We start from the raw sequence: 25,093 nt of genomic DNA on the forward strand, positions 1-25,093 counted from the left end.
CACACGCGCGCGCGCGCGCGCGCAAAGTTACCAGATTATTTAAGGAGCAAGTAGCCATAAGATGGCGGTGAGGTAGCCAAAATTTCGCCAAATGCTAGTTATATATCCAGGCTGCGTTCCGATATTCACTGCCAGTACTGAAAATATATAGTTCAGGTTACGTATATTATAGATTTTCAGCACTTGCAGTGAATATCGGAACGCAGCCAGAAAGTACACGCAGTACACGCCCACGTGACGTTGCTGCTGAGTGCGCTTGCGCTGGAAACATGACGGCCGCGAGTGGCGCCCGCGACGAATTTCGGACGACTATAACGACAGTTGATATTCAACATAGCCGGACCTAGGTAAATTTTTGTGACTGTATCAAGTGGATAGAATAGATCTAAAGATAAATGGAGGTGTAGACATTATCAACCATCGACAAATGTATAAATAATTATATACATATTTATATATTGAATTTATAAGTTATTATTATGTAGATGCTTCATAAATATATGACAGCAAAACTGCATTTTTTGTATGCTTTCCATCTGCTAAATACAAAATAATGAAGCTCAACTGAAGAAGGCTTTGCCACGTAGCTTGACTAGAATTCTTTGTTCAGATTGATTGATCATTCGAACTCTTCAACAAATCTTTTATAGAAATTCAATCTAACACTGGCGGATAATATAATACTGGAAATATAATATTAGATTATATCATATAATATATCTTATTCGAGGGAACATTTATACGTCTTTTTATTCATAGGACGTTCTTTAGAATATTCCTTGAAAATTTATACCGTACTTTGAATATTAAAAACTATTTTGAGTATTTTAAAAACACCGTTTTAAAAATACTTTTGTGTGTTAAAGGCACTGAACAACAAAGTTTTTAAAATACTCAAAATAGTTTTTAATACTTATTTTGATAAGTAATTATAATTACTTTCAACATTAAATTTTTATAAGGGAAAGGAAGAAAGTAAATGGATTGCAATCAAAGTGACTATGCTATATTTATGATAGGACATTACTATCCCTCCTCGCTCCAGAACTAACTATTAATATAGTGGATAGTCACGTGGACCGGCATGCAGAGATCAAAAGCATCGACGCGAAGCGTTCATTGTCTATATTGGCTGTACTGTGATAGGTCATATAATTACTTCACTCTCGACATTCAAATCAATAAATTGAAGACGTTCGAATCTGGCCGAATCAAATTCAACGCAAGAGAGCGTATTCCATTGAGACAAGTAGAAAAAAAAGAATACATTCGAACTCTGTATCTCTTGATTATGAGCAAGAATTTCACTCTTCACTATTTCAAAAAAATTTATCTTATATCGTTCAAGTCATTAGTAATTGTATAGGTTTGTGAAAGAAATTGTGACAGTCTTTTTCTTCGTGAAATTGGAAGACGAGAATTGGCAAGACGAGAATTGGCAAGACGAGAATTGGCAAGACGAGATTTTTTTAAAAAACGAGTAGGAATTTCCAATTGATACAAGGATGACTTGACAAAATTCGATTTATTTAATAAAGCAGTGCAATATTATTTTGTTAGAATATGGATAGAATTATTAATATTTTCTTGATCGATATGTGAAGAGAAAGATTAGATTAGGGATAATAAATTGTTGTGATTAATGTCCATTTCTATTTTTTCAATATATTATATAGATTAACTTCCCAGACAACATAAAGTCTAAAATCAAGACATAAGCTGTCTTAAAAATATTTTTGCAAAAGACATTTAAAAGACATTTATAAGTGACAGTTTAACTTACTTACTTTTATCTTTTTTATTCTAAAAATTAAAGCGAGATAAAATAAATTGAATTAAAATTAAAATTAAATTGAATACTAAAATGGTAAAAATGGATAAGTTAGTCAGAGTTCGATAGTCTTAAAGTTAGAAAATGATTCTGCCAATTCATTTTCTGCTTATACTGTATTTTATTACTGTTTACTATTGCTTCGTACATGACGTATAAAAATTCAGACTGGTATACATAGTTGTACATTATTTTTCGTTTGTCGAAAATCCTGAAATGTCGCGAAATATCGAAGAGATGTCAGCGAGGTGTTTCCTTTTCCTCGCAAATATTTACACACGTTGTCCGTCTTGTAAAAAAGTTCGGTCAATCGCGGTTCCAATTGCTGTGCAATCCGAATCCGGCGATTCGAATTCGAGCTTCGGTGGAAACTCGTTTCCATCTCTTTCTCGGATTTCTGCGCGAAACGCGAGCTCGATTCAACGAGTCTCCTACGATGACGATAAAATTCAACATTTTCGCTCACGCCCCATTACGTCGTCGTTCTGTGAAAGGAAAGGCGAAACTCTCGCACGACCTCACTGTTTCGGGTTTTGCAGGAGCTTCTTCTCGGAGGATCGGAGCCTCAAGCACTTGACCGTCAGAACGACTATCGTGACGACGGCCCCGATGAAGGACACGATGCCGAAGACCACCAGCACCGCGAACCAGTTCTTAAACGTGCCGATCCTGCTGTCGCAATCGTGGCTGTCGGTGTCGTTGAGGTTGAGAGCCGACAGGTTGACTGGCCTCAGAGAGATCGATTTGTATTTCCGTCTCGCGACAGTCAAGTTCCGCTCCTTCCTGACGAATCGGTAGGATATGGCGTAAGTGAATCCCTGCCCATCGTAGGACCCTTTGGCGCTGTAGTATTGGATCAATAATTCGTTTCCGCTAGACGTCAAAGGTACTTGGATGTTGTTGATGTCCCAATGAGACGCATCACAGTAGGACCATATCAGGAAGCTGCCGTTCACCTGCGAATTGTTGTTGAACTTTTAGAAAGCAGGCCGTTTCAGTTGCAAGTGAATCCGCGAATAATAGACGAATTAAAAAACAAAAGGCAACTTAAGAATTCATTTCACAAAGATGTTCATCAAGTACCGCTTTAATCTAATTTTTATCTTTTATCTAATTTTAATCTTTGAAATTGACTGTGTAGTTTTTGAATGTCCCTGTACGCTTTCTTAAAATTTCCCTCGAGTCACAGTAAAATTTATTTAATTGCACGTTATCAAAGATAAAGAAAGCGAACCTAGTGTCAGGGATAATACAGAAAAAACAGTTTTGCTGAAGTATCTAAAAATTTGAGGTCAGATTTGAAAATAATTTTATTAAGTCAAGTATCAAGATAATAATAATAATAATAATAAAGAGGCTCGAATTGGTTACTAGAATATCACAAATTTTTGCAGTATTATCATTTTATATATTTATCTTAATGACCCGATAAAATTATTTTCAGATCTCTCTATAGCAGCCAAATTTTTATACATATATATATATATATATATATATATATATATATATATATATATATATATATACATACTTCAACGGAACTATTCTCTCTGTGAACAAATTCCGCGAAGGGAACGAATCCTTGTCGAGGCTCTCTCTATTCCGAGGAGGGTATCGCGAAGCCGCGAGTACGATAGATCCAAGTATACGATAGAACTAGCTCGCACTTGCCTGCCCTCCGTTATAAACGGTGATCTCGTTGCCCGGACAAGAATTGAGGCTGAAGTTTCGCCTTCCCGTCTCCGGTTTCTCATGCTCGAGCTCGTTTCTAAGAATCTTTATGTGGATCGAGACCCTCTCCGTCGCTCTACCGAGAAACTTGTAAGTGCACACGGTGTCAGGGGGATACCAGCTCCGTGGGGATCGGATATTCTCCTTGCCGTTCCGCGGCCGGCCCGTGCTCCTGTACGCAAATTCGCATCGCGCGCGTCTCGCCTCCCGCGAGACCCTCTCCTCGTGCAGCATCACCTGGAAGCCGTCGTGGGCGACGGTGCCGTCCTCGCGAGCGACGAACTCCAGGATCACGTTTCTTCCGCGCGAGTAGATGCGCGGCACCCGGCCGCTGCCGCAGAATCTCGAGATCTCCAGGATTCTCCCGTTCACGTTTTCCAGAAGCGCGAGATAATCGCCGAAGCCGCATGCGGTGCTCCCCGACGATCGATCCTCCTCGAGATACTTGGCTCCCGGTGCCTTAATGAATTATACGGGACACATATCGATTTAGGTGAACAAATAGACTGATCTGGAAATACGTCTCCCTGACGCGATTAAGTCTTCTCGTCAAGCGAGAATGCGAAATCTCATCCGTTTCAGTCATCCTCTGGATTTTGACGTTTTAGAAAGAGATTAGTCAATTTTACGTGCGGAGTGAATTATTAGAAAATAGAAATGGAAGAGAGGAGAGGAATTTTAATGCTATGTTTAGAAATTCTAAATTAATATTTCTGATTCATAATTATAGATCAAATAATGAAAATAACGGCTTTATATACTAATTAAATAATCAGAATAATATTATTAATTGAAAAAAACGCATATATATATATATATGTTTTTAATTAATATTATTAATTAATTAATTAGTAATATTACTTTACTATTCTGATTATTTAATTAGATACATAAAGCCGTTATTTTTATTATTTGATATATAATCACGAATCAGAAATATTAATTTAAAATTCATGTACATATCATCGTTAAAATTTCTCTTCTCTTTTATATATGTATATATTACTTTATATAGATTAATCTCATTGAAATTATTATGGCAAATCAGAAAGAAAATCCTCGATTATTCTCCTTTTCCACTTAAACGAGCTACATACCGTCGCGCTACCGACCGTTTCGCTCGGCCTTTCAGAATCGCCATTGAGATAACGATTCGGGACAACCCCTCGATAGCGCTTCCTCGTTATCTTCGGACGCATTGATTTTATGCGAAGTCTCAGCTCGCTCGTGTCGATTCTATGGGGCAGCTCTTTGTGAAGATGTTGTTTCCGTCTGTATCGCTGTACCACCTTTTTCTCGTAGTGCCTGAGCCTCGTTAATTGTCCGCTCGCTTCTGCGATGCGTTTCATCGAGGAGATCCGGCCACTGTTCCCGATAATAGATTCATCCGCCCCAATGTGATCCCGATCTCTCGCGATTGACGATCCGTAGTCGAGCGAGTCCTCGCAATTCTCCATCTGACAACCCTCCTGATCGGCGTAGTTCATCAAGTCGAAATGGTCCTCCGGCTGACCGCCTATTCTGAAGCGGCCGGCACTCGACTCCAGGGCGATCCTGCATCTGAGAATTACAAATCGATCAGAGTTCCGCGCAATTTCAAACACCAATTCTGACAATTTAAAACTTTCGCGCGAAATTGAGAGAGAGAGAGAGAGACTTTCATTTCCCTTGACGTTTACTCCCGACCGAGATTTGTTTTAGTCCGGATTTGCGCTCGATAAATTTCGAGGCGTTTCAATACTCTCGACTCGTCTAATTAGCGATTTTACGTGTAAGAAAAGCAGAATTTGCGGCTCGAGTTCGACGGTCCGGAGGAAAGGTTTGTTATCTTGGCGAACTCCGTTCTCCGCATCCGAAACTTCGGAGCGAACTCGAGCTTAATGGACACAAAGTGGTCGATCGCGCGCACCTAATCCCACGTGGGTAGACGCTGGGGTAGCCAGGCGAGGTCAGCCTGCAGGACCTGCGCTCGTTTCGGACGGTGCACTCCACGGGACAGGTCGGCGACGTGGAGGCGGTGTAGCCGCGATGACGCTCGACCGCCAGACGGATCGGCAGGATGGAGAATTGCGCGGAGAAGATGACCGGATTCGCCGAGGCGAATTGCTCCTCCGACGACAGGGTGATCGTCAGGTCGGGGCCGCGTCGTAGAAATAGCCTGCGGGATCGCAAACGAACGGGACCTTAGCTAACAACCCCCCGGGTGGTGAGCGGGATCCACCGCGGGATCCACGGGAGGGAGGGGAAGGGACGGAATATACCTCGTAGCGTTTCCGCTCACGTGGCCGCAATATCGACCTGTTGTTTCCCCGTCGGGATCCTCGGCGCTGTCTGAAAATTGAAAATACGCTCCTTCGCAACGGGCCTCCTTCAGGAAGCCTACCTGCAGCTTCCTGACCTTCACCTCGATCACCTACAACAAACATTCGGCGAATGTCCGAATTTGTTTGATTATTAATTAAGTTCATCGCTCGTGCCGGTCGTCTACCTTACGTCTTTCTAATTACGTTACCTATTGTATTTATTTAAGCGATCATAATTTCATGAAAAATAATTGCAAAGTAACCTGCGGATCCCTGAGCGGTGCTCTGATTCGCACGATGCATCGACCCATTCGTCCTGTCCAGCGAATCCAGCCGATCGAATTTCTGATGGTACGATTGCATCCTATTGCAACGCGAAAAATGTATGATTCAAACGAAAAAAAATAACATACATTGACGTGCATTTCCAGTGAAACAAGCGCAAGTACGTAATGAAAAAAAAAAAAGAAAAAAAAAAACAACAGCTGTAAAAGATTCATCTGGAAAAACATGCATATTTCAAAGTGCGGAATACACCGATTAAATAATTATATATTTTTCCCTTTATTATGCAAAAGCCAGAAGATACGCATGAAATGCGTGCGCGATAATGGAAAACGCGCGAATAATATTTTGATACAAGATAAAATCCAGACGTGTTATGGCTTCGGCAACCCCCCCCAATATAATATTTCAGCGTATTACTTCCTGTTTCTTCGGCCCTTACCGAAAGATTCCCCCGAGATCTCCTTCCGAATCGATCTCGCCCGGCGAATTATTTCGCGGGAATGGACGAGAAACGAGTTATACATCGAAATGCCGCCGGTAAATTTCGCTGATGAAAACATCCCGACCGTATTTGTTTAACGGCCCTTCGCCCCTGCAGTGGACTAATGAAATTACTCAGAGTTTACCGGCTAATTAATTGCCATTGATGTAAGCAATCTCTCGCACGACTCAGGCGCCGCTTTGCCGATATCGTGTTTCGTCCCGTGTTCCTCCTCTGCTCCTCGACTCGGCTATATTTGTCATCTTAATTATATCATGCGTGCACTCGCGTGCGTGTACTCGCGTGAAACGATCTGCGCGACGGCGCGACGATCAATCGACGTAGTTTAACAATATTCATGAACACCCCCTTTGACAAACCGTAGCAAATATTTAATTAAACCGCGGTAACCGGAGGTTTAATCTCAAATACTGCGAAAGCGATATATATATATATATATATATATATATATATATATATTTCACGGTTAAAAAAAAAACAAATGCGGATAATAAATAACCAGCGGGCACGGGGCATGTATCACTTCCGTTTTCCTACATGCGATTAATTTTTATTCCTCTCTCTCCCCCCGCGTTCCTCGCGCGACGTGAAAAATGTAACCGCCTTACCCCGTTCGCTTCTCAAGAAATATATATTTAGCGCCTTCCATTGATGCCGATGGCGTACAACCGCCGTAGGGTTCTCCATATCACAGACGCGTGACAATGCATACGATTAATTACATCAAGTATCCCCGGGCGGTTGCTCCTCCGCGTAACGATTTTCTCGTTTACAAGAGACATGAATAGTCATCAACTAGCGCGACTCCTTTGGCGCATCGAATAGGGGCGAAAGCCCTAGTGTAAGATCACGTCTCGATACATGCAATCCTTGTTCCATCGTCGCTAGAGAAAGAGGAAATACAGCCGCGAATTACACAGAAATTGTTTCTGTGCTAATCGCGGCTTTTATACACCTCATCCCGTCGACGAGAGAGAGAGAGACACATTTAATTTTCTCGCTCGCACGAACGCACTCATCGGCAATTTTAACGGTGGCGTTAAATATGTTGTCGCCCTCCCGATCCGGGAGAATGTTATTCCATTACAAAGGTGATCAACGTTCTTTCTCGATGGAGTTTCGCCCACCCTCGTACTTCATTAAGCTACGCAATTTCGTTCTCGTCGGAGCTTCTACCGGAATTGCAGTTTCTCCTCAATCGGATTATTCGCGAGTCACCAGCCTTCGAACAGATTCGCATCTCGACACGAATAACGTCGTATTAAGAATTATTCAAGAAGGAAATATTACGATATAATATTGTTAAAAAAAAAAAAAAAAAAAAAATGTTGGTTAAGAAAGCCGCATCTGCGCCTTACTTTGTATAATAAGCCGATAACAATGTTCTCGTTTTGCAGCGCTAATTTGCGAGCGCTAAATTAGCGTCGACGAACCTCTGATTTCCGTCGGGGAAGCCCACGAAGGATCATTGAGCGATAGGATCAGCAGCGAGAGCAGGTACAACGCAGTTTCCGATCTCATCTTCGCCGCGGCGTATCAAAACGCGGCGCGACCTCTCTCGTCCCTCGCTTCACGTCCTCCTCCCTGTGCCGCCTCGCCTTCCGGTCCTACTCATTTTCCGCTCTTCATCGCGGACGCTCGCCCCTCGTAAAGACGGCCAGCTCACCCGCTGAGGTACCCGCTTATCTGCGAAATGAAAAACGCGTCCATGTCGGGAACTTATCTCGCGATTATCTCGACGGTCATTAGCTCCTTGCCTATCCTCAGACTAAGCTAAATACGTCTGACTAAGACGTCAGATTAAGCATTAGATTCCTAATGAAAGAGGTACAAATTTAATAATTCCGTTGACAGTTAGAGACGTCCGGCTGACACCGAGAAGCTGATCCCCCGAGAGTTTGTAATCTCGCGAAATTGATTTGTCCTTTTCTCTCTTTTAATTCGTCTATTCATTTGAAATTCCTCCGACGTATCTCCTCTCACGGGAAGAGACGAATGGCGTAAAAATAAAAGACGGGATAAAGTTGAAGGATGGTGGATAAGCGGAGAGTAGGAACGAAGGATATACATGTAAGCCTTGTAACTTCGTGGAAGACGACGCGACGAAAAATTTCAAAGTTGCTTGAGCCGTCTCGGGAAGAGAGGAAGAGACAGGTCAGGGTTAGTGATCCCTCTCGAAGAAATAGCGCTGGTCTTTAAGAACTTTTCTAGATTTTCTCTCTTTTTCTCCCCCGGCGGGACGAACTACTCGTGGAAAAAACAAAGGACAATCAAGTCTTTTTATCCAGAAGACGTGAAACGCCGGGAAGTTCCCGCGACTATCTTTTCCGCCAAGTGGAAAAATCACTCGGTAATCGGTTTTTCGTCGATATAAATCGAAATGCTCGAATATCAAGAGGATAAGAAAGGATTGCACGACAAATGAAAAGCGACAGCGCAACAAGTTGTCGACTCCAACTCATTTGCTGTAATAAGAAAGATAAAGATACCTTTTTATTGCGCTGTTGTTCAATCAACTCGAATAATCTTTATTCGAATTTTTTTCAATGTTATTCGCGTTCAATGTTGCGATAATCTGCAAGAAAATCCTAACAATATTTATCAAGAAACCCGTGACGTAAGCGAATATCGATAAGCTATCTATATGGAAAGGATGATTTTGATGAAACTTTTTGTCTAAAAATTTGATTAGATATAGATCTGAAAATAAATTTATGGAGCCATCAAAATTATTATGTAAGACTTAATAATAAAATACAGCAAAAATTTTTAATATTTTTGCAACCAATTTGAATATCCAAAATAATTATTTTCCTAACAAAGTTATTTATTTCCAGTTTTTGTCGATCAAATTTTTAAATATTTGCATACAAAACCTATTCTTTCCGTGTATAATCGTTATAATTACGATAAACTTTAACTACTATACAAATTATTCGACATATTTTCTGTAATAAAAATTCGCGAATCGAGCAAAACATCGAACAAAACATCTTGCGACGAGCGATTTCGCGAAGCGAGGCGCGCGCGCGCGCGGGACACGCTCGCTCGTCGAAATCAGTTTGAAATTAAACGAACGGGGAATATTGCGTTTGCCCTAATAATACACGCTCAAAACATTCCGTGATAATAACACAGAACGTCGGCGGTTATCTACGGCGTACAGCGCGCTGTTGTATACACAAGGTCATTATTTGCGTGGCGACGCTCAACCGGGGCAGGTTAGCTGTACGCGGCAGTCGCTCCGCGTGTGTCGTCGCAATTATTATCCTTTGAGATGCGAGCGGCGAGATGTTGAGGAAACGCGATTATTCTTTTCGCGATTAGTAATTACGAGCCAGCGAAATAGACCGTCGCGACGACGTCGCGCGAGCGAGATGGACGTTCCGGGCGATTCGGAATAAGAATCGAGGCGAGCTGCCGAGCGGGCGACGCTTGTAAATTACAATCTCATTACATAAGATATTTACGATGTTATGAATTAAATTCTTTTCCCGAGGCGACGTCGAACGGATTTTCCATTGTGCACCGTGAACTTTTCTCATTTTCGCGATGTAATTCATTCTTGAATCGCGGAATAATACGTAGTAAATCCGCGGATCGAGTAACGCAAAGTCGTGATGCGTCAACTGTTTATTAATAATATTTGCGGGGTTTGTATATACGAAGCGCATTGTGCACATAATTAGCCGTATTTTCACGAATACTACGAAGAAGCAACAGCAGGAAAAAGGGAGGAGGAGGAAGAAGAGGAGATGGAAGAGGCATCAGATAGCGGTGGAACACAATTGTGGGGGTGAGTATCTCATTTATTCTATTATATATTCGTTGTACTTGCAAAGTTATTTAAAATTACTTGACATGCGCGCAGCAATTGTTTTTTAAACTAATTGGACGTGACGTAAAGTCTGATAAATATTTCATTACGAAACAAAACAATTCTTTATATATGTACATATATATATATATATATATATATATATATAGATTACCTCAGAAAATACGGAAAGAACAGTTTTATTAACGTAATTATTTTGATGATCAACTAAAATCATTTTCAGATCTACGAAGCATTATTCGGTTTTATCAAATCATCTAAAAATTAAACCAGATATAAATCTAAAAATAATTTATTGGATAAAATAATTATAAGAGCATGATGATAATATTGTAACTAAACTTCTTCTATTTTAGTAACCAATTTGAATCGTCTTATTCGATTATTATAATAATCCAAGTGAACTAGTATACATTGTTATTAAAATAAGCATGAGGTTGTTGATGAGAGAAAATTTTAGTGCGGTCCAGTGTAACGATAAACAACAAATTTAAAATTACTTTCAGATCTGCTTAAATTTTCTTATCTTCTTATTTGATTATTATGATGATCCAACAAAAGATCTATTTTATATTATAGCTAAACTAACGTACAGTTGTTACATTTAAAATGAAATAAACATATTCCAAGATATATTCGAAGCTTGGAAGGAAAATTTTAGTGCGGTCCAGTGCGGCAATAAAAAACAAACGTAAAATGAATTTTTATATATTTTCGCGAAACCGTTTTTTCTATTTACATATACATATGTATATATTACATATACATATTTATCAGTTTTCTTTATTTCTCCGACGCGTCTGTCCGCCGGGCGTTTCGCACAGAAATATATCATATACTTTTTTTTATATCTCGATCTGCGGATCTAGTAGCCAAGTAGATGAACGTTCTGTCGCGCGAGTCGCGTGACGCCGACATCCCGATTCTCGATTTGGTCCGAATTTAGCGGCACGCGCGCAAGAGCCACTTTCCGCGAGTGGCGCACGCGGTTCTGGTTATTTTAGGCAATTGTTAAGTGCTGTCGCGGGTACACCGAAAACACATTTACACGCTCGTGTCTCATCAGGCCGTGATTCAGCAGGCTCTTATCTCGCCGCTTTGTCCGCCCCCTAATAAATGTAAGGTCCGCTCGGGCTGTGGGCGTAATCACTCTTACCCCCGTAATTACCTAAATCTCGGTATATTTATAACGGTGTTTCTTGGCACGCCGTTAAATTAGTGCCTATCTCGTGTGCATCATCGTTCTCTCTTTCTTTCTCCCTCTCTCTCTCTCTCTCTCTCTCTCTCTCTCTCTCTCTCTCTCTCCCTGTCTCTCTCTCTTTTTTTTACGCGCTTTGCAACGCGATCCGTCGACTTTGGTCTTTAATTTCGTATCACACGATTTCAATAATTAAATAAAGTAAGCTCTCCCGCTAAGCGGATCTATTTTTCACGAAAGTTTGCATTATTTGATGGTGGCGCGTCGCAATTGCGTCAAGTTTTAATTACAGATGCTCCGAGGAATCTGTGGAGCCCATTAAGCAATTTAATTCTACATCGGAGAGATTAAACTTTAATTCTCATTGAAACTGCGCTCGTGATACATCAGATAGGATTTTCCGCGTGTGCTGTGTTGTCGCGAAAAAGCATAGAGATAATAAAAGCGTGATTGAATGGAGAAGCAAAGTCATAGGGAGAGTAGTACAAGCTTATGGCGAACCATCACACGGCGATCACCGCGAATATATAATAATATTGTTGTTATTAAATTAATACAGAATTAATATCCGTTTCTTTTTATTGCTGCACTAAAATTTTCTTTCCCTTTGCAGAAATTTAATTTAATGCTGGCCAATATAATATACTGGAAATTATTTTTTTTTGAATATTAAAAACAATGTTGTTCAGTGTTTTTAATACTCAAAATAGGTAATTAATCACTATTAAATTTATAAGAGCCGCTGTTGCTAAATTTTAAATATGTATCCATTTTATTTTAAAAATTCCAGCAATAAAATGTACATAAATACAACAAATAAACCTATATCTATTCATATGTGCATATATAAATAAGTATATAACTCACCTATTTTAAAACGCAAAGTTTCTTACGACATTTTTTGCACTTTCCCTGTCGGCGGGTGCCACGTGCTTCAAGACGGAGGAAAACGAGAACATCTCGCGGACCGATCGAAACTCAAATCCTACCGAATTCCTACCGAATTTACTGAATTAATTAATAATTAAAATACCTTCGGCAGGTAAATTTAATCGATGTTGTATACTAGTTGAGACATATGGAAACGAATCGATCTTCGAATCGTTATCGTTATCACGTGCCACGGTACCGCGCCGCGCGACAGCCGAATTCTCTCTGTCGCGTTGGAAAAACTTTTTCCAACGTAACGCAACGCGACACGTAACGCTTTTTATCGGGGAGGCACACGTGTCACGCGAGATTATTGGCCTTTGTGAGCGGGCTGACAAATGGTCCACCGCATATGGCGCGTCGCGCACGACTGAGGCCAGATTTCGGTCCGGCAGCATCTCCCTCTCGTCCGCGCCATTCTCCCCCCGGCCACCCCCGCGGTGCTCACGCAGATGCATCACGCAGAATCCACGCATCCCTCCGATATTGTCAACGAGAACCTCTCGCAATAATATTCTTTTGTCTCGCCCACGACTTTTGTCAGTTTAGATTTCGCAAACGTGTAAAGCTAAAAAAACGAGCTTCTATAAAAATTATTTAAATATTCTCATCATCGTCATTATTTTTTTTCTACGTGTTACACACAATTTTGTATATTGTTATTTTTACCGCGCGTACTGTGTCAACCGAATTGAATTACAAAGCATAGTTTTGCGCGAGTTGATCCGCAAATTAAATGAGATATAAATTGGTAAACCTCGCGACTGATCTCGTCGGATTTCCCTAACGGACAGGAAGGATATACGAATATAACTGGCAACCAAACTTGAATGAAACTTTCTAGGAGAGATTGCTCCCGCGGGACTCGTGACGGAAGCTAATACGCTTTAAGAATATCAGAAACGGAAATCGTGAAAGGGGCAATCTCGAAAGGTGCCATTTAATTCAAGGAAAATCCCCGCGCTTTTGCCAAGTAACGCAGAAAAAAAATTCACATCTGCAATTTCAAAGAATTACCTTTAATTCGATCCTAAATATTCACTTCTCAATCTCCAATTACTCTCTTCGAAAAACGAGAATGAATATTACAAGTTACTAAGGGAACTAAAAGGAAATTTCAAAAGCTGATTTTGAAGATTGGAGAATATGGAAAGATCGGGAAGTCCCATTTAAATCTGACCATAATAATTTTACGCGAGAAACGCGAGTCGCTAAAAATGATTGTCAAATCGATTATCGTAAATTATTTAGTTTGTTTGTTTTTTTTTTTTTTTTTTTTACTTCGAATGTGATTACTGTCGATTGCTTCTCGGGTAATGAATGGTCGAAGATAAAGCCGGATCGAACAAAGTCGCCTCGATGGTGATCCGATCGCGGCTGCTAGGGAGCAGGCATTCTGCTGGAAAAAAGAAGCTAAGACGTGTGAAGGGACCGTTCGAACTTTTCACAAACTCAAAACTTCGGAGATCTTCTCTCCCACTGAGCCCTCTCGCCCGCCTGATCCCGCTTGCTCATCCCGCTCACGTACGCGAGGGTGGTTGTTTTGGCGATGAGGGTAGCCGGGATTCGCTCGGGCGGTGTTGCTCTCGGCAAAATACGAGATCCGAATTATTGGGACGCTCCACACCGAAACCATCGCGATTTCCAAGTGCGACACGTATGAAGTCGATATATCGTCGTGGACGATATATGCCACGAGCGTCCTTCCTTTCAAACGGACTGTCGCGAGGGGATGGGAAAAAAAAAAAAAAAAAAAAAACAGGCTCGTTAGGTAGACGCGAGATAGGAGCGCGGCGGTGGTGAATAGGTAGAAAAATAAATTGCATCGCTCGTAGTAATGTTTTATATCGTAGAATGGAAAAATTAATAATGAATTGAGTCGAGAATTAGTATTAGGCAATATTAGGAATAATCCCCGCTTTGACGATCTTTTAATTAGCTCTGAACAAATTTTCGAAGAATTTATTTCTTCCTTTTCCTCCTGAAAGAAAATAAAAGATGTAAATATTATTTTAAAGTCATTTAACATATTTTAAATAAATATTATATACATTTTTTTTTTCCATAAATAAGTGACTTCTTTACTTTTTGAATCTAAAATGACTGACTTTGTACTGGGCCTCCGTCTATTTTTCCTTTCAATACCCTGCGGAAATAGAACGACGTTCTGTCGAGTGATCATTATTGGTAGGATCCTGTGTATCGAGCGGACAACAGAAGTGGCTTGTATCCGTCGCTAGGTACAAAGAGCACGCGGGGGATCCGCGAGACACCCCACAAAATTCCAACTGCAATAAATTATATTCGAGGCACGTGCCAGTCGTAGGGGTGAGCATCGTGTGTGCTGTACCAAATGGCACTTTCATTGCACTTGCCCCACGGTCTTTGCATCTTGCCGAGTTTCGTCACCCCCCAATTTATAGCTCCTCTTCGTCTTTCTTACTTTTCTTTTTTTCTTTTTTTTTTTTTTTTTTTTTTTTTTTTTTTTTTTTTTTTTTTTTTTTTTGAGGGAGAGCCACTCGAGTGGTAACACGTATCATACATTTATTACATGTTACGTTTATTTATAGAATTTTTTAAACACGAAGTCCGGATAGAAATCCCGAAACATCCGACAGTCGAAGGGGGATGGTGTCGTAAAAAAAGGGAGATTCGAGAGACTTTTATTTTATTTTTCGTACTTAGCCCTCTTACGTCGATTTTCCTCGATGAATCGCGATGAGGATATTTTATCTTTACTATGAATCTTACCTGATAGGATCATTATATTTTCCGAAATGATACGCCGTGATGCGCGAATAACGTGCGTGGGAAAAAAGGGATGGACCATTAAGCCACGCAAGATACATCATTTTTCATACTTTAACGTAACGTATACGGGCGCGCGGATAAACCCACGTGAGATTCGCTCGAGCGCGAGCGAGCAGCGATAAATGACGTAGTCGCCGAACAAATGATAATTACAACGAAACCGTGTTTTGAAATTTAGTTGTAATTTTCGTACGGCTAGCGCAGAAACGAGCCACATGACGTGACTACTTTTATCTTCATTACAGACACAAGAAGGGACGTGTGACGACTCTAAATCCTCGATCCTACATTCTTTTTCATCATTTTAATTTCAAACGTTTGCTAAACGAAATTTAAGTCAAGAAGAAATTTCTTACGTTTCTTCCTATTCTACCGCATAATTTTTACGTCACTGAATCTTGGGATTTTCGAATCCCGATATTCGTAGACTTTTCTCTAGTTTGCTCAAATCTACGATTCTCGTAAAATACCTCACTATATTTTCCAGACATTTCGCATCTTTGTTCTCTGGTAGGAGAGGTAGAAGAGGAGAGAGAGAGAGAGAGAGAGAGAGAGAGAGAGAGAGAGAGAGAGAGAGAGAGATAAAAATTCTGCATTTCCGAATCTGGTGACTCATAAATCGTGATTTGCAAGGGATTTATGGGCCTCGAATTGCCAGATATATGGCTCTCGTCCATATCCGAGTGACTTGTCGTTCAAGATCGCGCGATATTCGTCGTTAACTTATTACCGGATGGAAATAATGCGCGAAGTTGTGGAAGCGTCGTTATTACCAGACATCGCGGCGAGACGTTAGTTTCGTGTCTCATCGTGCGGTTGACGTTTAATTCAAAATCTTGTGTTGCCCTCCCCCGGTCGTGACTCGAGCTTATTCACGCCTTTAGCCGCAACGCCCGCGCACTCATAAATCTCGGAAAACTTGCCGGTGGCTACGGGCTAACCACCTACCAATTAGCATCCTGAATTCGAGGGTGCGACCAAAAGTTTCCGATTTCCCTATTGTCGTTGCAGCGATACTCAGATACTGTCTCGCAGACCCTAATCTTAATAACAGATTCTTCGACAAGATCGAAATCAACTTTCCTTAAAGAAAACTATTTTAAATAAGGAAGCAGAATTATTTGCGATGATTTTGTATTATTCAATAATTATTCTTCAAAGCCCCTTTGTCCTCCTTTTTATTCTCCTTCAAATCTATTTCTGCCGTTGAATATCTCGATTATCTCGAAATTTATTGTCGCCGCTGAGAAATTTTGAATTTTTTAAAAATTTTATTGTCAACTCTTGATTATATGTACTTCAATTTTATACTTCAAGATTAGAATACTTTAATAATAATTCTAACGAGATTTCTCTGATAAATTATATGTTGAATTCAGAGAAGCACCGACTTGAAATAATTCGAAGATGTTAGCAATCGAAGCGCCCAACAACTCGTAACGAATGTCCAGAGGGTGAGTGGTAAATGGCTGGCTACAAAACAGTGAGAGCTCCCCATGGGCTCGTCCTCGACAACGGCCGTCTGCAAAAACATTAATCACAAGTCGCTCGATGTTTGCACTGTCTATTTCAAAGCTTCTCCTGTGCACTTTGTCATCGATAGATCGTCGGTAAACATTTTCGAATTTACAACGGCTGGAATTTTAATCGAGGAACATAACATAAAAGTAGAAACATAAAAATAACGATATATTAATTTTTTTTCAGTTTTGAAAAATTTGATATAAAACAGACTATTTTTTTTATATAACATCAATTTTCTTTATATATTTAATTAATCATTCATTATAATCAATCACGACAGTCTTATTTTTCGACATTACAAATAATTCCGTGATGTATACAATATTATATAATATTAATTTTATACATACATTGTATATTATTGAAACGTGACACATTACATATGTAAAATAGTAATTACAAAAAATATATATATATTATATAAATATATATTTATTATACATATAATAAAAATGTTATAATTTTTTTATTTTATCTTGAGTGGGATATACATTTTCTTTTTTTATTCTCGAAAAAAAATTATTATCATATATTTAGTTAGCGTTAATTTATGTTTATGAAATAACAAACGCTTTCTCGCGAGTGCTTTGTGATCCGTGTATCATTATATAAGGATCTGGCGTGGAGGTGGTACTAGCTAGTAGGAAATGACGATAACTAAATGCCAAGATTTATGCTGATTGTAACCATGTTTATCATGGGACGTAATTCTGATCCTATTTTTACCATTAGTATATTAAGTAAATATAATTAAGTTACTTATATTTCATTGATATTTTACTAAAATATTATACTTTACTATTTGTATCTAGTAATTTTGATGATCTAGAAGTAAACATTGGCAGTACAGATATATCTTTTTTAATGAGTTTCGGAACTCATCATTTGTATTAAATTTATTTGTATACCTTATGTCAAATATAATTACATTAATTATTAAATAAAATATATACTTTTATAATCACTGTACATTAAATTATTAGTCACATGGTCATAAACCATTTATCTTTCATAACATCATCTTTTTTGCTTCTTTTTTTACCAGAGTTTGTAATTCTAATATCTGTTTTTCTAATCTTTTGGCTTTCTGCCGTAAACTTTTTACAATCTTCTTTTGCCGTGTGATCTTTTTGATTGCTACTTCCCAATAAATTTTAGCTTGCACTGGCGATGTAGAGATTTCTTCCCAACGGACATCATATAGGTATCTCTTATTCTTCTTTTCTTGTTCATTTGAGCTTTCTTGAGTGAGCGATACTCTACTGGAAATTAATTTTTTTATAAATTTAGTTTTTTCTTGTTGCAATGCTAAAATCATATTACATGTTATTTACCTTTCAGACAGTGGATTATCTCCTTCCATAGGTGATTCTGTAGTATCTGAAGTTTCAGCTTCAGTAGTCTCCATATATGAAATCACAGAATTTCTTGGCTGGTTTTCCTTAACAATTGTGTCTTGGCTATCCAAAATTGGATCATACCTGATCTCTTTATTGTTTAAACGAAGGGATGGTATTGCACCTTGCTTTAAATAGCGTTTATTTTCAACTAAATCGTATCTAAAGTCATTTTTCTTGAAGTGACGTGAGCATATCCGTGATGATTCAGTGACCTTCCTTTCCGCACCAATTGCAAACAACCATCTTTTAAATAATTTAGCTGATCTTGGGAATCTTGAATAAATGAATGTTTTGTGTCAAAAACAATACATAATTATTGCAAGAATAATACAGCATACTCACCTGAAAAGCGATATATCTGACGTTTTGCTTATTCGCTGTTTGCAACAGATACACACACGTATCATCGTACATATAAAAAGAGACTATTATTTACTTGGCAATGGAATTAGAAAACAAGATAATGATTATTCCAAGTGTCATGTTTTGATATCTAGCTCTAAATAAACTAATATAACCCGAACATAGAATGTAAACAATGCATAATTATTCATTCCGCGATAATGCCAACAAAAATATCTCTTGTACGTCTCTCCCTTATTTAGATTATATATCAAAATTATAAACTTATATATACATAAATATATTGTTTCTATTTGTAAATCAGTGGAATGACAGATCGATGCGAGTCTATTCGAGATAAGAGGTCTGTTCTTTATAGCCGAACTAGTGTATCTCGTTGTATGTACTTAAAATGAGATAGAGATATACGTTATAACTGTGATAAAAATGAGAAAGAAAATCTAATTGCAATTCAACGTAGCATAGAGAACAGATCGTTTCGAGCATTTTCTTACCACGAAAGTTTGTAGATTAGCAACGGATGCACATATGTGTTAAAACTGGACTGTTAACTCGCATCAACACGTGACATGTGCAATTAATATGAGCATTCTGCGTCGATATCACAGGAGTGCGTTCAGAAATAACACCCAAGTGCACCCAGTATCATTTTATCTTTGTTTAACATTCGATGAATAATAAGGATAAAATGATACATTCAATGTTTCTGAACTCAGCCCTATACAATCATGAGTACTTCACTTTTGATCTCTATTTATTGCATCACGTCATCTCCATGTTAATAAGTAAAAAAAGCAGAAATGGTTATAAAAATAGTAAGAGTTTTACTTATGCTGTACTTATGACTGTTTACAACTTGTCTATATTTTACTAAGGCCTGTTCTACAATGCGTCGTGTGTCGCTGTCATAGATTGTGGGCCGTAAGAATGGGTCAATCACAATCAAGTATTCTCTTCACATTCGTCTGTGATTGATCAATTCTTATTTTCTTATAATCTAATATGGCTTATTGTAGAATGGCACTAAGCAGAAATAATTTGACCAATCACAGTCATTATTTTCGACCCATAAGGAGAATAGGGAAATTTTGATCAGTCAATTTCCTTACGATTTTACAATTACGAAATTGAAATTTTTTTGCATATAATGCAAACCTTAACCTACTTGTGAATGAATTTGCGTGATTTCCGCTCATACTGATTATACTGTTTTTAGAAGATAGTCATTATTTTTTGGCGTCTAAAATTCATCGTTAAATAAAAAATTTATAGTTAACGTGACATGTATTATACGTTTTTAGGGCCTATCCAGACAAATTTGCATAGCAGCATAACCATATGCATAAGGAAAATTACCCAATCGCATTTTACATGTGTCTTTATGATAGAAATGCGATTGGATAATTTTTCTTATGCATATGATTATGCTGCTATGCAAGTTGTCTGGATAGGCCCTTATAGTAAATTTCAAAATACAATCCTTGTCTTTTGTCCAGTAAGCCTATTCTCTAACTTCTTAACGACAGTATCGTTATCATTACGTTGTCGTGCGCAGGTATAACATATAGAAAAAAAGCTGCGTATGGACTGACACTAACATACCTAGCTAGTGAAACTGTCATTAAGAAGTTAGTGTCGTTCCACAATAGGTGATTTAAGCTTTAAGACGTAAGAAATTGACCAATTATAATCGAATATGAAAAGAATAATCGATTATGATTGGTCAATTTCTTACGGTTTAAAGATTAAATACTTATTGTGGACCGACACTTATGTCAATGATGGGTTTAAAAAGAAATGCGTTGATTGGCTGAATTATTTTCAAGCGTTTCCTAGCAACGCCGCTCCCTGTGCAATCGAGGCGATAGGGAACAAGTTTCTCGTCCACGATGTATAAACTTTGCTGTTTGTCAATGTTTTAAGATGGCGGATGCGAACGAGAAGTTGCTGGCGGAACTCTTGAAAAAACCTGGGAACAACGTGTGCGCAGATTGCGGGGCTAAGAGTGAGTGCGTTCCGTAAAAAAATTCTATTTATCTAAACAGCCGCGGACGCATTCGATCGCGATTGTTTGCCTTAACCTCTTGACGTTAGTCGCGCGATGCGTCTAAATGTTTATTTTTCTTCTGAGATATTAAATATTATGATTATATAATATAGAGTCACTTGAAGCTAGTCGCGGCATGTGACGCCTGATATTTGACATTGTGTGGCGTTGCGTGCGCCAGCGATAACTCGATTTAATCGTATTTTTAGCGAAATGTCAAAGCGTTGACAGTCGTCTCGATTACTTCAAATTATAGGCGATATCTTTTCTTTTCTCTTCATATAATATTACGCGCTACTGTTGCGACACTATCATTGACTGTAATGTTGTTACATTTTAGATCCAGAATGGGCATCTTACAATATAGGCATATTTGTTTGCACAAGGTGTGCCGGTGTGCACAGGTCTATGGGAGCACATATTTCGAAAGTGAAGCACTTAAAGTTAGATAGGTGGGAGGATTCCCAGGTCAATAGGGTACGCGAAGTGGGTAATGCTGCCGCGAGATTACATTACGAGGAACGCGTACCTTCTTGTTACCGGAGACCAAGCCCAGATGCCCCACAGTGAGTTATCAACTTTATGTGGTTTTCCTGTTTTAGTCATCATCTTGTGATACATTTATTTGCATTATTAGTATTTGAATATGTTAATTCCCTAAAATATAACTTTATATATTTATATATCTGTTTTTTTTAAAATCTTATTAAATTTTATTTTTGCTATAATTTAGCGTAGCATTTTACTGTTGTATTATTTTTTGATAACCAGATAGACTGATTTTATAAAAAGAGGTCAAAAGTCTTGTATGTTGTATCTGATTTTCAATAACATTTAAAGAAAAATTATCAATCCAAATTTAAAATTAATATTTGCTAGTTACATGTTATATAAATTTCTTTTAGACATAAAAGAAAGATTTAAGTTGACTACTTCATATCTAGTTGTGATATTGTGATATCTGTTATACATTCATTAGCTTAATCATAATACTTGTCATAATGACTGTTCCTATTTAAATATAGATTATAAAATGCTCAATATTCAAAATTTAATTATGAAAATTGTTAGAGTTTTAGTCGAACAATGGATAAGAGCAAAATATGAAAGGGAGGAATTTTGTCATCCCGAAAGACAAAATCACTATGTGTCAGGATTTATGGAAGGATTTTTAATGAAACGCGGAAAGGAAGATTCCCGTTACCATCCCCGTAAATTTGTGCTCTGTGAAGCAGATGATACCCTCAAATATCATGTTAAAGAAAATAAGGTAATTTGAATGAGATTGTTATTACAGAAATACAGAAATCCGAGAATGCAAATATATAAATTTCACTTTTGCTTCAAGGAACCAAAAGCTGTTCTAAGGATATCAGAATTAAACGTAGCATTTGTGCCACTTAAAACTGGCAATCAGAATAGTCTTCAACTGTCTTTTATGAAAGATGGCACAACGAGACATATCTACGTGTACCACGAAGATCCGGAAGTCATCACAAATTGGTATCTCGCCATCAGATGTGCGAAACTACATCGTTTACAGGTGGCGTATCCAGGTGCAAGTGAGAATGAATTATTATCACAACTCACGAGAGATTTCCCGCGCGAAGGCTTTCTCTGGAAAACTGGTCCAAAGCATACAGACGCTTATAAAAAGAGATGGTTTACATTGGATGGTAGGAAACTCATGTATCATGATGATCCTATGGTACATATTATAATTTTTATTTATCTAACTATTTTGTATTACTTGAAATATCTATATCGTTCTCTTGTCTCATTTTTTAAGGACGCGCATCCGAAAGGCGAAATCTTTCTTGGTCATAGTTCTGAAGGTTTCGCGGTAAAGACAGGCGTACCGCCAGGTGCTAGAGATCAAGGATTTTCGTTTACTCTCGAAACACCTGATAGGACTTATCTGCTCTCTGCGCAAAGCGATGAGGACAGATCGCAATGGATTAATGTGATTCAAAAAGTAATAGATAAACCGCTAACGCCACAGGACGCGACCGGTAAGCCGGTAACCGGAACGTATGCAAACTCTAACCACAGGAAATATGTATGTACACGTTGGTTTTCATTTACAGTAGCGGCAAGACTCGTAAGAAAACGCACAACAAGCGGAACAATGAATATATTTTCGTCCACGAGATAGGGCTGGATACCTCTTAGACGTCTTTCATAATTATTCATCGATAATCGTACAATCGAATCATATTGTCGAGATAAATAAATATATGACTCAGCACACACGCGAAATATACATGTGTAGCTTCGGGTTCTTTACTCATTCTTGTTGCCGTTGAGTCATGTATTTACTTGCGAACGGTTAATGTAGTTTGCATAGAAACATATGCATAAGACTGCTCGAAAATGTTGATCGACGCGAATAAATTGCAAGCACCGCTTCTCGATAACATTCTTGCGTTGGGAACAGTTTGTGTCGCTTACTGTCAGAAGGAGTAGGCAGTATCGTAACAATATTACAAAGAATTTTTACTTAGCAATAATATTGTGTGTGATACTTGTCTCTGATAGCGTTCATAGCACCGAAAGAAACTCTCTTCCAGAAGTTTGATCTAATTTGTTACGGAACAATTTATTGAACGGCAAGGCTGGCTTAGAATAGACATTACTTTAAAGATCACTGATTCACAGTATTTCTTCTCTTTTTTATTTACTTGTTTAATATCAACTGATTTATTTAAACATCCGTCATTATAAAGCCGTAAGTGGTAACGCAATTTGTACATAAAAAATAAATTCTAAGGGCCTATCACGCCTCATTATCATTATTTCTTTGAAAGTAATAAGCTATGCCTATCAACACGTTACTCCCATAAATAAAACTACATTCGAAAAGAAAAATTCTAAACAATAAACTGTCTACATGTGTGTCAATTGTGCATTAAATATTGTTTTGACATTTTTTTGAAATGTTTTATTGACAGCCAAAACAAAATATTGTATAAAAAATTTATAAAAAACTTTTATTCATTAACGAATATCTTATTAATAATTAATGCATTCTTCAGGTATATGTATTATATATGAAAAATGTCAATATTTTACTTTCTGTTCCTGTTCGGAAGTGGGTACATTTTTCAAATAACACAAAATGTTAGCCCAACAAAAGGCAGCAATACTGACATACGTTACTCGAAAAGATGGTGGAATTAATATAAAGTTCACAAATTGCACTGGCAACCAATATCCACATGAAGTCTGAAAAAATAAAACAAAGTAATTTCTGCAATATATAATTTTCTTATATGCAATTCCTGTAATATATAGTTTTTGAACACAGAAACGAACCTGAAAAGTGTGCACGAATTTCATTTTGCATTCTCGAAGAACATCCGACTTGGCTTCCATTAAATTCATACCTACAAAATTGACAAAGAATATTATGGCTTATCGTGAAAGAATTAATGTTCATATAAACCATTCAAAGATACAAACTGATAAAAAACAAGACGAGCAACGGTGGTGTCAAGATAAATTGGTCCATGAAGAGCTTCTTTAGCACGATGCCTGTCGATTTTCCACTATAAAACGAGTCAAGCCATTTGTACCTGTTGTGAAAGTCTATATTAATTTTTAAATTTGAATGAACATTACATAATGTTACACAACTTAATGTGAACTTGTTGAAATACCATCCATGTAATATCGGTCCAGCCAGGAAACAACCATAAATCGCATATCTTTTTAACTGTGGCCAGTTGTAAGCCACTGAATTATCTTCTTTATCTATTAGATCCAACATTTCACACAGTCTTTGTATCTGAATTAATATCGGTCCTTTGGTATCAGAGAGAATTTCAGGCTCCACAGCAATCGGCTGTACTGGCTACAAAATTATGTTTTCATTAACATAAACAATATCATGGAATTCTCCGTGCTCGACGTAAAGGAGTCTCTTTAAGAATTTCACCTTGGACATCTTACTAAAACTCTGGCGAATAAACTCGGCACTTGTATAGAAGGAACCGTATATCATCGAATTGAACAACAACGGTCTTTTCTGCATAATACTACTCACAACCCGGAAAGCCTTCCTCAACGACATGCTTTTATTTTGTTACAGTCACGTCTCTTATTACTTATTTCATGTATTGTCAAGCAAACCAAATATTACTGTTACTATAATGTATTACTAATGCTGAATAAGAGCCCAAATGGATAGTACTACTTTGAAGAACGACATTGATACTGGCGTATGAAAGCCGCACCATTTAGACTCAATCACGTTCAATCATAACTCAACTACGTCAAATCATATTGCATCAACATCCTGATATTCTCTCTCTTTCTCTCTCTACAT

At 38.1% G+C, this 25,093-nt stretch overlaps 4 protein-coding genes across 9 annotated transcripts; 1 reads left to right on the forward strand and 3 right to left on the reverse strand.

Annotated features, from left to right (window-relative positions):
• Nucleotides 1–1,932: 1,932 nt before the first annotated feature.
• LOC105422280 (uncharacterized) lies at nucleotides 1,933–13,004 on the reverse strand. 3 transcript variants are annotated; one of them, XM_089071112.1, is made up of 9 exons: nucleotides 12,559–13,004; nucleotides 9,145–9,230; nucleotides 8,089–8,341; nucleotides 6,129–6,229; nucleotides 5,824–5,975; nucleotides 5,472–5,720; nucleotides 4,660–5,122; nucleotides 3,503–4,021; nucleotides 1,933–2,787 (listed from the first exon to the last, which is right to left on the reverse strand). In XM_089071112.1, exons 3-9 carry the CDS (start codon nucleotides 8,174–8,176, stop codon nucleotides 2,350–2,352), a joined length of 2,010 nt encoding a protein of 669 aa, XP_088927238.1. In that variant the 5' UTR covers nucleotides 8,177–8,341; nucleotides 9,145–9,230; nucleotides 12,559–13,004; the 3' UTR covers nucleotides 1,933–2,349. The 3 variants fall into 3 exon arrangements, with proteins under 3 accessions (XP_088927238.1, XP_088927237.1, XP_088927240.1); XM_089071111.1 differs by lacking the exon at nucleotides 9,145–9,230; XM_089071114.1 differs by lacking the exons at nucleotides 8,089–8,341; nucleotides 9,145–9,230.
• On the forward strand, nucleotides 9,882–23,545 carry LOC105422283 (arf-GAP with dual PH domain-containing protein 1). Of its 3 annotated transcripts, XM_089071134.1 has the most exons (7): nucleotides 9,882–10,451; nucleotides 20,643–20,728; nucleotides 21,107–21,332; nucleotides 21,838–22,036; nucleotides 22,115–22,474; nucleotides 22,556–22,778; nucleotides 22,854–23,545. In XM_089071134.1, the coding sequence occupies exons 3-7, from the start codon at nucleotides 21,175–21,177 to the stop codon at nucleotides 22,919–22,921; spliced, it is 1,008 nt and encodes a 335-aa protein (XP_088927260.1). In that variant the 5' UTR covers nucleotides 9,882–10,451; nucleotides 20,643–20,728; nucleotides 21,107–21,174; the 3' UTR covers nucleotides 22,922–23,545. The 3 variants fall into 3 exon arrangements, with proteins under 3 accessions (XP_088927260.1, XP_088927259.1, XP_011629894.1); XM_011631592.3 differs by lacking the exon at nucleotides 9,882–10,451 and having other exon boundaries at nucleotides 20,566–20,724; XM_089071133.1 differs by lacking the exon at nucleotides 9,882–10,451 and having other exon boundaries at nucleotides 20,565–20,724; nucleotides 22,556–23,545.
• Nucleotides 17,810–19,207, reverse strand: LOC105422281 (uncharacterized). Of its 2 annotated transcripts, none has more exons than XM_011631591.2 (3): nucleotides 18,699–19,207; nucleotides 18,291–18,629; nucleotides 17,810–18,215 (listed from the first exon to the last, which is right to left on the reverse strand). In XM_011631591.2, the coding sequence occupies exons 1-3, from the start codon at nucleotides 18,761–18,763 to the stop codon at nucleotides 17,966–17,968; spliced, it is 654 nt and encodes a 217-aa protein (XP_011629893.1). In that variant the 5' UTR covers nucleotides 18,764–19,207; the 3' UTR covers nucleotides 17,810–17,965. The 2 variants fall into 2 exon arrangements, with proteins under 2 accessions (XP_011629893.1, XP_011629892.1); XM_011631590.2 differs by having other exon boundaries at nucleotides 17,810–18,218.
• On the reverse strand, nucleotides 23,418–24,993 carry LOC148937715 (PXMP2/4 family protein 4). Its single transcript, XM_089071144.1, has 5 exons — nucleotides 24,704–24,993; nucleotides 24,426–24,619; nucleotides 24,229–24,341; nucleotides 24,082–24,152; nucleotides 23,418–23,991 (listed from the first exon to the last, which is right to left on the reverse strand). The coding sequence occupies exons 1-5, from the start codon at nucleotides 24,836–24,838 to the stop codon at nucleotides 23,827–23,829; spliced, it is 678 nt and encodes a 225-aa protein (XP_088927270.1). The 5' UTR covers nucleotides 24,839–24,993; the 3' UTR covers nucleotides 23,418–23,826.
• Between the last annotated feature and the right edge of the window lie 100 nt (nucleotides 24,994–25,093).

The sequence above is a fragment of the Pogonomyrmex barbatus genome, unplaced genomic scaffold, assembly GCF_055798465.1.
Source record: "Pogonomyrmex barbatus isolate J1 unplaced genomic scaffold, ASM5579846v1 scaffold11, whole genome shotgun sequence".
NCBI classification, from domain to species: domain Eukaryota; kingdom Metazoa; phylum Arthropoda; class Insecta; order Hymenoptera; family Formicidae; genus Pogonomyrmex; species Pogonomyrmex barbatus.